The 11,906-nt window shown below is 35.8% G+C and overlaps 2 protein-coding genes across 6 annotated transcripts; both read left to right on the top strand.

Annotated features, from left to right (window-relative positions):
- Nucleotides 1-3,922: 3,922 nt before the first annotated feature.
- On the top strand, nt 3,923-4,684 carry LOC118484864 (secreted RxLR effector protein 161-like). The gene has a single exon (XM_035980915.1). The coding sequence runs from the start codon at nt 3,923-3,925 to the stop codon at nt 4,682-4,684; it is 762 nt and encodes a 253-aa protein (XP_035836808.1).
- A 1,451-nt stretch (nt 4,685-6,135) lies between these two features.
- On the top strand, nt 6,136-11,702 carry LOC110913603 (high mobility group protein B1-like). 5 transcript variants are annotated; one of them, XR_004885382.1, is made up of 5 exons: nt 6,136-6,366; nt 8,914-9,419; nt 10,003-10,336; nt 10,798-10,893; nt 11,226-11,305. XR_004885382.1 is itself a non-coding variant. In XM_022158431.2 (5 exons), exons 3-5 carry the CDS (start codon nt 10,130-10,132, stop codon nt 11,625-11,627), a joined length of 705 nt encoding a protein of 234 aa, XP_022014123.1. In that variant the 5' UTR covers nt 6,152-6,366; nt 8,914-9,644; nt 10,003-10,129; the 3' UTR covers nt 11,628-11,702. The 5 variants fall into 5 exon arrangements, 2 of the variants coding, with proteins under 2 accessions (XP_022014123.1, XP_035842271.1); XR_002578411.2 differs by having other exon boundaries at nt 8,914-9,644; nt 10,023-10,336; XM_022158431.2 differs by having other exon boundaries at nt 6,152-6,366; nt 8,914-9,644; nt 11,226-11,702.
- The last annotated feature ends 204 nt before the right edge of the window (nt 11,703-11,906 follow it).

Raw genomic sequence — 11,906 nt, 5'->3', positions numbered from 1 at the left:
AGAATAAGGTTAACGTTAAAGTTAAGCATATATGAGTATGTATAGATTTCGGGTAATGGTTAAATTCTCGTAAGATAAACTACATGATACACATACGTATGTAAACTAAATAATGCACGAAGTGAGAATAATTGTAAAGTGAAATGAAAAAGATGGTTAGAAAGTAACGTAAAGGTATGCATGGTACAAGTAATTGTAGAAAACGTAGAAGGATGATCACGTTAGAGTTAAGTACATAGGTGTGTGTGATTACAAGTCAAAGAAGTATGTATATTGAACCGTGGTTGTCAGACCAAGGAAATGAAAATGATATGCGAAATTATGATAAGGAAGGTATGGAATTGTTAGGGAGAAGTCAATGATATGAATAATGAAATAAACATGAAAGAAACATTAATAGGAATGTTTTTGAAATTGAATGATAGTCATTGTGATGAGCTCGTGGTTGTGTCGAGTGTATGTAGAGAAGGAATAATTAGTGTTAAATAAAGGTAAGAAAGGTTTCGGGGACGAAACCTCAATTAAGGGTGGTAGACTTGTAACGCCCCAAAATCTGAATGTTAATATTTGTCGGATGTTCCTTTATGACACGTCATGAAATAAATAACTAGGCTATTTAACATAGTTAAGGGTATGGTCAAAAGTATTAAGTAATGAAAGGTAGTGTCATTTATGTTTTAAAGGAAAACCCGAGGGGCTAAAGTGGAAACAAATGAAAGTTGTTTACTAATTAAAAGATCAACACACACACACAAACACACATACATGTGTGTTCGTGAAGCTTCAGGAGCTCTCAAGAACTCCAAACCCTAAGCATGAAAGATCATCCAAATTGAAAGGCTAAATGATGCTTAAATCTATAACCGAGCATGGATTAATGATCACCAACATGAGGAGATCATAAGGTATGTTTTAAATTTAAGATTGGTGATCATGGGTGAAGTGGGTTATGCTCTAATCCGTGAGATAATATGAAATTGATTATGTATAAGGGTTAGAAACATCATATAGAACATGGGTTATGTAAGATTTGTGTTAATTTGAAGTTTAGATGCGAAACCCGTTTGTTATGGTGAGGATGATGACTTGAATCACCATTTATGTTTAATTCTTGTTGAAAGAATGATGTATTATGTGGGTATGATGAATTATTGTTAGATAATGGCATAAAAGTTATATGATTCTAGTTGAAATTGATGATCTATGTTATGAACTAGGAAGAGTATGCATAAAATACTTGTACCATAGGCTTAAGTGATGGCATGCACACCAAGTGTTTGATGAAATGCCCAAGTGATATTAGGATATGAGAATTTTATCAAAGGGCTTGACATTTATGAATGAATTGGGGAATGACGAGGTCGGTAGTAAACTAACTTGAATAATGTGCCTTAGAGGAAATTCATAAAGAGAATTCGGGTTGAATGTATGTGATGATCAAGATTATGCATTAGAAGCTTGTACGTTGTGCTTGAACGGGCGATGCTCCCCATGTGTTTTTATTAATCACTTAATTTCAATCAAGAAGTGAATGTGTACTAAATATATAATATATGACCATGCTAGTAAAGGATGATGTTATGAATTACGTTAGGTTGTCTAACTGAACAATGTGGTTGACAATTTATGTCGTATGCGTGTTAGTGAAAGTCAATGTAGATAAGAGCTGGAAAATGTGTATTAATATGAATAAGCATGAGTACTAACATTATTATGGCATGACGACCTGAAAGGATAGGAACCACACTAGCATGGACCAAGCATGAAAGGCTAACGGGTCGAAATGAGGCAAGGAAGCGGTTACGAACATGGATGCACGAGGTAAGTGATTTCCGTAATCACTTCTTATTTTGTTTAAGTAATGTAGTGTTAGTAAATTGAGCATGATGATGAATGAAATTTGATATGGTTTTGGTTGTATGAAAATCGGTGAAGACATTACCATTTGGCAATATTGACTAATGAATTGTTTGTCAAGTATTATGCATTCACAGGATGATTAGCGAAAGGGATTATGTTGCTATTACTTAGTCAATTAGTGCACGAAGTATTAAAACGGGTCATAGCTTTGATCCGAGCCAGGTATGTGCGATTAGAGTTGTAGTTAAGTCATGGGAGTAGTCAAATGTTTAAGGAAGCCCTTTATAGTAAAGGATGGAACAAAGTTGACAAAAACGCCCTTGAAGGGTAAATTGGGCTAACGATATTAAAAGTAGTTTAGAAACAAGCTAATCGATTGGTGTAATGTTTTGGTCAAGTATGAAAGTGAGAATGTCGTAGACCTTTTTATGCACGAATACCCATGACGTGTAACACCCCAAAGATAAAAGACACAATAAATAATAATAAACTAAATGTGGGATCCTAAAGAATATGTAGCAATAAGGTACCTAAAAGTGGGATTCTAAAGGATACATAGTAATATGGTACCTAAATGTGGGATCCTAAAGAATATGTAGCAATAAGGTACCTAAAAGTGGGATTCTAAAGGATACATAGTAATATGGTACCTAAATGTGGGATCCTAAAGAATATGTAGCAATAAGGTACCTAAAAGTGGGATTCTAAAGGATACATAGTAATATGGTACCTAAATGTGGGATCCTAAAGAATATGTAGCAATAAGGTACCTAAAAGTGGGATTCTAAAGGATACATAGTAATATGGTACCTAAATGTGGGATCCTAAAGAATATGTAGCAATAAGGTACCTAAAAGTGGGATTCTAAAGGATACATAGTAATATGGTACCTAAATGTGGGATCCTAAAGAATATGTAGCAATAAGGTACCTAAAAGTGGGATTCTAAAGGATACATAGTAATATGGTACCTAAATGTGGGATCCTAAAGAATATGTAGCAATAAGGTACCTAAAAGTGGGATTCTAAAGGATACATAGTAATATGGTACCTAAATGTGGGATCCTAAAGAATATGTAGTAATATGGTACCTAAACGTGGGATTCTAAGTTAAGAATTTCCTTAAGTAGATACGTATGAAGGTATGTATGTATGTATGTGTGAATATAAGTGGTATGTATGAATGAAGGTATGTATGTATGTATGTGTGAATATAAGTGGTATGTATGAATGAAGGTATGTATGTATGTATGTGTGAATATAAGTGGTATGTATGAATGAATGTATGTATGTATGTATGTAGGTGTGTATGTAGGTAGTATGTGTATGTGTATATATATATCCAAGTGAGTATGTACGAATGTGTACACGTATGTAGGGTTGTGAGAAGGCATGTAATAGGTACGTATGTAGACATGTATGCATGTATGTATGTAGGTATGCACGTATGTAGGAACGTACGCAAGAATGTAGGTACGTAGGTTTGTAAGTAGTTATGTGTGAACGGATGCATATATGTAAGTACGTATGAAAGTATATACGCATGTATTCAATGAAATTGAGTATTGACGATAATAATAGTGTGCCTTGTGAACGAAGTGTAACGCAGGTACAATGAGAAAGTCTCACCACGGATTGTACGATCAGATGGGAAGCTGGGATGTAAAGAGTTAACGGAACAGAAAGTAAACATGAATAAATCTTGTATGTTTATAATGCATACTAATGTTATGAATTTTATGTGGTGAGCGCAGGTAGTACGAGTCATGAGGATCATCAAGGAATAGAGATCGAGGATCGAGTCACTAGTGAGATTGTACGGGAACGTTGATGTATATAATGTAGTAAACATAAGCTATGTTTTTACCTAGTAAATAAGTCGATTGATGGATTTATGTGAAAGAGTTATGTTAAAGTTAATTTTTAAATAAGTTAAGGTGTTTATAATGAAAGAAAGTTTATGGCTTGAACTTCCGCTGCGACTTTTAGTCAAATACGTATTAGGGTCTTACATTGTTCTAAGCCAACGGAAGTATACTCTTGATATTTTGGAAGATAGTGGCATGGAAGGATGTCGACCGAGTTCTTTTCCCATTGAACAAAACCTTAAACTCCTCACCGAAGATAAGGATCCCAAGGTCGATGCTGGTTCTTATCGTCGCCTTATTGGGCGGCTTCTCTACCTCCAGGCCACCCGTCCGGACATTTCTTATTCGGTTAATACTCTTAGCCAATTTGTCTCGGACCCTCGTCAGAGTCACATGGATGTTGTCATGCGAATTCTTCGATACCTCAAAGCTACCCCGGGTCAAGGCATACTTCTAGCTAAAGAAGGAGGTACAAACTTAGTCGCTTATTCTGACTCGGACTGGCTTGGTTGTCCACTTTCTAGACGTTCTCGAACCGGTTACCTCATTCTTCTTGGTGGTGCTCCCATCTCATGGAAAACCAAAAAGCAGTCTGTTGTCTCACGCTCTTCCGCTGAAGCTGAATATCGAGCCATGGCTTCCACTGTCAGTGAGGTAATTTGGTTACGATGGCTGTTACATGAACTGAATGTTCAACAAACGGGTCCTACAACTCTCTTCTGCGACAACCAGGCCGCACGACACATCGCAAATAATCCAGTCTTTCATGAACGTACTAAACATGTTGAAATGGACTGCTATTTTGTACGTGAACGTGTGGAATCTAAAGAAATTTGCACCATGCCCATCGATTCTAAACTTCAGCTTGCTGATCTCCTAACCAAAGGCCTTGGTGCTGCTCAACTCAACTTCTTGCTTGGCAAGCTGGGCGTTGTTAACCTTCACGCTCCAGCTTGAGGGGGAGTATTGGATTTCATTATTTTGGTCCATATATTTCTCCCTTTATTGAGGATCCGTTACTGGAAATATGTCACCTAAATATGGCTCCTAGAACATTCCTTCTTTTCTATTTCTTTCCTTATTTTGTTCTTTGTCTTTTGTTTAAATAGGAGAGTTGTTCTCCTCCTTTGATGTACTGAATACAATTAAGAAGGAATACAAAATCGATACCTTTGAATTTATAACGAAATTGGTAAGTACCAAATTATCTTTTAACTATTGAGATGATTTGTTTTGCATGAGGTTGGATTGATCTGTTAATTTGTTTTTAAAATCAATTCGGTTTGGTTTATAAGGGGATTTGACTTTATTAGTGTTGGATTGTATGTGTTTGACTTTAAATATGTAAGGGTCCACTGTGAAAACAACTTGAGTGGTGTAACTAGATATCATTATTTGCAGCTTCTTATACAATTGGTGTAACGTGCCTTGCAAATGATGGCCAACAAGGCCTTTCTACCCAGCTAAACAGCCTCAATAGGGTTCTTTGTTTTTAGATGTAATTTTATGTGACCGGCCATCTAAATTTTCGGGTCCGTTCACGGTTCTGTTTGGTTCGAGTCGGGACGGGTCGGGTAAGGTTCTTCATGTTCGAATTTTGTAGTGCAGCACCAGACATATTTTGAAGGTTCTTCATGTTCGAATTTTGACCAAAAACATATGTCATGGTGGATTGACCAATTAACTTCTGTGATGACTGCGGTAGACTTGAAAGTAGATTTTGCTGGCCTGTCGTCCTTTGCTGTTGCAGGAGCTGCTACGGGTTGTTCACTTGTTGCGTCACCTCAGAACCTACACCTACACGTTGGAGAAAAATCATATAATTACCATAAAAAAGCATTAGTAAATTGTTAAACAAATATACATATAAGAGGGTTCGTTTCAAAACCAATGATGACAACTGTGAGAACCAGATAAAAAGAGAAAGTGAGAGAGCATTAGTTTTTATCCTACGCAAAAAAAAAAAAAAAAAAAAAAAAAAAAAAGCAAACGTCCAACACACAAAAACTGCAATAATAAAAAAAATGAAGTATGCATAGCAGCCTAGCAGGTATATAGAAACTTAAAACCTAATATAACTAGTAACAGAAATTAGTAACCTTTTAAAATCTTTGTATATTTTATTATTTCTACCAATTAATAAAAAAAAATGTCCAAAATGAGTTTTAATAAGAAAAGCCCAAAAAGAAAAAAAGATCCTGCAGTTGCAGAATTAGGGCTATGGCGCAAACTATTCACTTTGTAGTTTGCTTGGTGAGATTTGCTAGTTCTCGCGTGCACACACAGACACACATATATATGTATAAAAAAAAAGGTAGTTGCACGGTACCCCTGACCGCGGAAGGGATCTCCCTTCCCAGTTCACCACCCGACAAGGATCCCTGGCGGCAAATACCCATAGCCATCAAGAGGGGTAAGAAACATGTTTCGAACCCGAGACCTCGAGTGTCCTCGGTCCGGCTTTAAAGCAGGTGTCGGTGGCCACCAAAGTGGCACTAATGGGAATTGAACTTGGGTCTCCATTGGAGAACCCAAGTCACTCCACCACTAGGCCACTTGTGGTGGTTCACATACAAAAGAGGTGCATATACAAAAGAGGTGGATGAGAGTTATGCGGTGGGTGATTTTGTTCAGAGGAGGTATGGATTTTTAGTAATCTTCTACTAATCCATTAGATATAACTATTTATATATTGTTGTGTATAAAGTCAATAAATATGTGTTTGTGTAAGTCAATTTAGTTTTAGAGTCTGCATTTATCAATCAATGGAAGCTACAAAATACAGGGCATATAGAATAAATCTCAAAAGTCTTTTGTCGATGAATATCTCAGTTTGATAAAAATAGTGTTTGGACAGTTTGACTTAGGTTACTCTTGTTTTGTTGCACCATGAGCTCCACTTTTATTCATCATTAATATTGTTTATAGAGTGAGCATTTCATAGTGTAGTCTGTCACATTACCTTTGCATATAGATATAACTTTTATGCAGTTTGTTACGGCATTCTGTTCCCTTGGAAAGTTTAATCCAGGATGCTCTATCTAACAAGCAACCCGAACTTTATGACTGATTTTGGTCTGAGCAAGTGCCTTCAGTGGTATCCAATTTTGTCAATTTTTGGTGCTTAGTCACAGGTGACAAAAAACGAGTACTTTCTCAGTATAAGTCAAAACAGTTCGGCCGGGTCAGGTTGACCAGCAACAACTTGTTTTTTCTTCCTTTTTAAGACTTATAAAGAAAATTTTAGGCTACAAAAAGTCAAAAATTATATTGTTGTGATAAAAAAAAAACAGTTCAAGAAATTGTGCACACTATGAAGATACATTTTTTGTCAACCTTCGACCCGTTCGGCCAACATTCCCTTTTTAGTTAAACTTTTCATTTGACACATAACCCATCCAAGATAAATAAAGAGTAAAGTACACAGATGGTCCCTGTGGGTTACCAAAACTTTGGATTTAGTCCCTAGCATTCCAAAAGTACACAGATAGTTCATGCGATTTGTACTTTGTAACACATTTAGTCCCTAACTTTGCCGAAAGTAGATGGATGGTCCCTATGGTTTGCATTCTGTAACACAATTAGCCCCTAACTTTGACTTACTAAAACCTTCACATATATATATGAGTAATCAGCTTATGTATTACCGTGCAACCCAGTGGGTCTTAGTGTTTAGTTTAGAGTTAGTTCCCCTTCTATATATACGTGTCCTCTCTATGATGTAAAACACACAAAATATATACAATATAGTTATATATATTCCATCATTTTGTTTCTCATTACATAAATAAACTTATATCAATGAAAACATAATTATAAAAATTAAGGGCAGAACATTGAACGTTAGTGTATTATGAAATACCTGGATTTGAGGGGTTTACACTATTAGCAGCAGAGTTTGACTGCATGGAGTCTGACATGAAATTTCGTAATCTAGAATCCATTGTCACATAATCAAGCATAGCAACCGTGCATATTCAGACTGCAAACCAAATAAATTACATGTTTTATGTTGTACGACAAACAGGATATCACTTCCTTCTCCTTAAGAGCTGCAAACCAAACTGCTTTCGAAACGGTTCGCGTCGAAACGGTACGCGTCGAAACGGTTCACGTCGAAGCAGTTCGCGTCAAAACGGTTCGTGTTGAAACGGTTCGCCTCGAAACCCATTCAGATCCGAAAGCTGCCCCGTTTCTTTAAGACACTAACCCACATATCGACCCATTTATTTATCTTGTCGACCCGCTTTGACCCAAAAATAATTTTAAAATATCTTAACCAAACCAACCCATATAATTTTAAAAGCAACCCAAACCAAGAAAACTGAAAAAGAACGATTTACAAAAGGCCTTTTTTTGATCGTCGCTGAAGGTCCGATTTCTTGTAGTGATATAAGCTAAACAAGGAAACTGCATGTTGAGATTTACAACCTGTTTAACCTGCTGTTAATGATTCTGTTTGTTGTTAAAGCTGTTTTGAACCTGTTTAGGCTGATGCTAATGTTGTTTAAAACCTGTTTAAGCTGTTGTTAATGATTTTGTTTGCTGTTTAAAGTTGTTTTGAACGTGTTTAAGCTGTTGTTAATGATTATGTTTGTTATTAAAGCTGTATTTAATCTGTTAACCTGCTGTTAATGCTGTCTACAATCTGCTGTTTAGTTTTAATCTGTTAAGTGGGAATCTGTTTAGTGTTAATCCGTTATCCGCTGCGTTTACGGCCTGTATATATTCTGATCTGTAACAACAAGCATCGATTTACATTCTATAATTTTCTTCTTTCATTTATTGTTTGTTTATGTGCATGTTTGTGTGTAATATATATATATATATATATATATATATATATATATATATATATATATATATATAGGGAAAGGTTAACATACAAAAGTCCTTATCCTACTTCACGTACGCGACGCGCTCAACCATCAGATCTGGGCAATAATCACGCATGGGAGCCCTAATAACGCATGGGAGCAGTTTTTGGGTGATAATCACGCATGGGAGGTGATAATCACGCATGGAGGTGATAATCACGCACGTTATAATGGTGAAAAAAATAATTACGCACGTTATAAATTCTGTCGCGTATGTTAATGTAGGTTAAGCCATTTTGTACATTATACTTTCTCTCTATATATATATATATATTTGGTAGATTATTAAAAAAATATATAATGTGACAGTAATGGCAAGTGATAAGAGCTGGATCACATTACGAAATCGGAGATGTTCAGAATTTTTGAACGGTCTTGATAGCTTTATGGAGATTGCCAGCAACCATGTCAACAATGAAGGCAAAGCGTATTGCCCGTGTATACGTTGTGCAAATTCAAAACGGTTACTCCAGGAATTACCTACGATTTATGCCCACATACATAATCGTGGGTTTCTACCTTCATATACGACATGGGTTCATCATGGTGAGGAATATGCTAACGCTTCGGAGATAGAAGCCCTTTGGGAATCAGACATGCCTGCGCCAACAATAAATAATGAGGTGTTTGATGTTATTGCTGATGTTATTGCAGCACAAAATGTAAATGAAGAAAATCTAGAGGAAGATAAAGACGAAGAAAATACGTTACACCCGGAATTTGATGCACTGTTCAAAGAGCTCACTACAGAGTTATACCCTGGTTGTACTTGGATGTCTTCCCTAAGCTTCCTAGCAAAATTGATGCATCTTAAAGTAATGAGCAACTTGACGAATAGTTATTTTGACCAACTTTTAAGAGATTCATTACCAAAACAAAATAAGATTCCAGCCTCATACTATCAAGCTAAGAAGAAGCTTAGAAAAATTGGGTTAGGATATAAATCTATCCATGCTTGCAAAATCTATCCAGCCTCATACTATTCTAGTTGGAAGAATGTTGATGCTAAGTATAAAAAGGCCATACTTGCCACAATTGCTGTAAGTAGGGGTGTTTAATCGGGTTTTCGGGTTCTTGGATGGGAAAAAACTAACCCGATATATTACCTACTGATATATTATGAAAAATTAGTGAACTTTGAGTAAATTACCTACTGATATATTATGAAAAATTAGTGAACTTTGAGTGAATTACCCCAATCCAACTTAAAAAAAAACATTTAAATTATTTCGGGTTCAAGGTTATTCGGGTTTGGGTTCTTCGGGGAATCCTTTATATCGGGTTTTGGTCGGGTTTCGGGTAAAAAGGACAACCCTAGCTGTAAGTATACAAATTAATATTTTTATTTTAATTCAGTAACATTTAGTTTGTTTTTTTTCTGATTTCTTCATTTGGCAGCACTATTTTGATATAAAAAGTTTCCAAAATACGGAGCACTGGGATGCAATCAAGGAATCGATACAAGTAGAATGTGCAAGCCGTTTCAAGGACAGAAAGTCAGGAATGAAAAATCATTTTGATAGGCATGGAGGTTATAAAGATGTTGAAGAGGCAAAGAGACACCCCCCCCCCCGAGTCAATGGATCCAGAAGCGTGGTGTAAGCTCATTGATGGGTTGTTCACAACTCCCGAGTATATGAATCGTTCTGAAAAAAATAAGGCAAACAGAGCAAAACAACTTTATGGAAGTTATCACGGAAGTCAATCTCTTGCCAATAGGCGACACAAAGAGGTAACCACTAGTACAAAATTACTTTTTTGAATCAGTAGTCATATGTTGGGTCACACAATTATAATTCGAAAATATATGTTATAGGATACTGGCATTTTGTAACGTAGAGAATCAAACTAAAACTGAGAAATTTTGTGCAAAATGCATACCTGCATGTCTCTTAAAAGTACATGTTGCCAAAAACCGCACAAAATTAGCACTACTACATCCTCGTGCATGTGATTATAATCGACTCATAATTGTATAAAGATGTATAAAATATACAATATACATGGCTGAAAAGATTCAGACTTAAAATATACATGGCTGAAAAGATTAAGACTTAAAATAGTATTTACAAATGCCAACAAAAAAAAAACTTATAGTTAGAAAACATAGCTAACCATGCTTTTGTGACCTGCATTTTATATATTGGAATAGAAATGGGTTAATAACAGAGCTAACCATGCTTTTGTTTACAGGTTAAAGAAACCAGGCGAGCCCGCTATGTTGAAGGTTGGAAAGAAATGCATTGTAAGAAACGCAAATGGATTAACGACAATGCAAAACATGCTTGGGTAAGTTATATCATTTTTTGACCCGTTTATACTTGTAAATTGTAATTTAAGGATACAAAATGGGTTCGGGTCATAATTTGGAAGATGCACTCCACCATCCTATATATAAGTTGTAGTTGTGTTTTAAACGCGCTAACTCGTGAAGGTTATGATCTGGAAACTCTACTTCTCAAATTGTGAATACGTGAGTCGTATCCGCGTTTATTATGGGATATAACTTGTGAATAAGGCTGGATATTTTATTATACAGACTGGTTATCCATTTTATAGTGGTTATGCTGCCGGATTTTCGTAAAGCATTTAATGTATATATATCTTATTGTTTAATGCAGGAAAACATTGAAGAAGAGTATAATAGATCATTGTCGTGCTCGGGTGGGGATGAAATGGCGGTTGATCAAGTTGGGTGTCTTAAAAAAGCTTTAGGGACTCGCCATTCTCACTTACGGGGCGTTGGACGAGTTTTGAAAAGTGTAACACCCGAGCTATTCCCTAATGTAAATAGGGATGTAGAGGATGAGCGTTGGCGAAGACAAGAAGAAGCTAATGAGAAGTTGCGAAAAGATAATGAGGCTTTGAAAGCACAAATGAAACATATATTGAAGTTGGTACTTCCCGGCTCATCATTTCCACTTGAACAAGAAGATGATCAAGAAGAGGAACAAGAAGATGAACAAGAAGATGATCAAGAAGAGGAACAAGAAGATGAACAAGAAGATGATGACTTTGTGTAACTTAGTTTGGTTTTACTTGGAAGAATGTATTTAAATGATATATTGCAACTTTTAATTATTTTGATGTTATGTCTATTATATTAGAATTGACCATAGTTTGATTTTAAAATTTGTCGTTTGAATGAATTGATGTTCATAGCTTTTAATTTAGGAAACCTGGCAAATTAGAAAAAAAAAATCAAAAATTTTCATCTATAGCGACGAAATATGGTTGTTATAGGTGACATATTAAAAATCCACCTGCAACCTATATCGACAAAATTTAGTCTATAGAGGAGA

Source organism: Helianthus annuus, chromosome 2 (assembly GCF_002127325.2).
Source record: "Helianthus annuus cultivar XRQ/B chromosome 2, HanXRQr2.0-SUNRISE, whole genome shotgun sequence".
In the NCBI taxonomy this organism is placed as follows: Eukaryota; Viridiplantae; Streptophyta; class Magnoliopsida; order Asterales; family Asteraceae; genus Helianthus; species Helianthus annuus.
Note: the sequence above shows the minus strand (reverse complement) of the source record. Positions and strands in the feature narration are given on the sequence as shown.

Bases quoted from the DNA above. Each gene is read 5' to 3' on its own strand.
- LOC118484864 (XM_035980915.1), top strand. From the start codon at position 3,923: ATGGAAGGATGTCGACCGAGTTCTTTTCCCATTGAACAAAACCTTAAA.
- LOC110913603 (XM_022158431.2), top strand. From the start codon at position 10,130: ATGGAGGTTATAAAGATGTTGAAGAGGCAAAGAGACACCCCCCCCCCC. The intron at 10,337-10,797 runs GTAACCACTAGT...TTTTGTTTACAG, and splicing joins CCAATAGGCGACACAAAGAG to GTTAAAGAAACCAGGCGAGC. The intron at 10,894-11,225 runs GTAAGTTATATC...TGTTTAATGCAG, and splicing joins ACAATGCAAAACATGCTTGG to GAAAACATTGAAGAAGAGTA.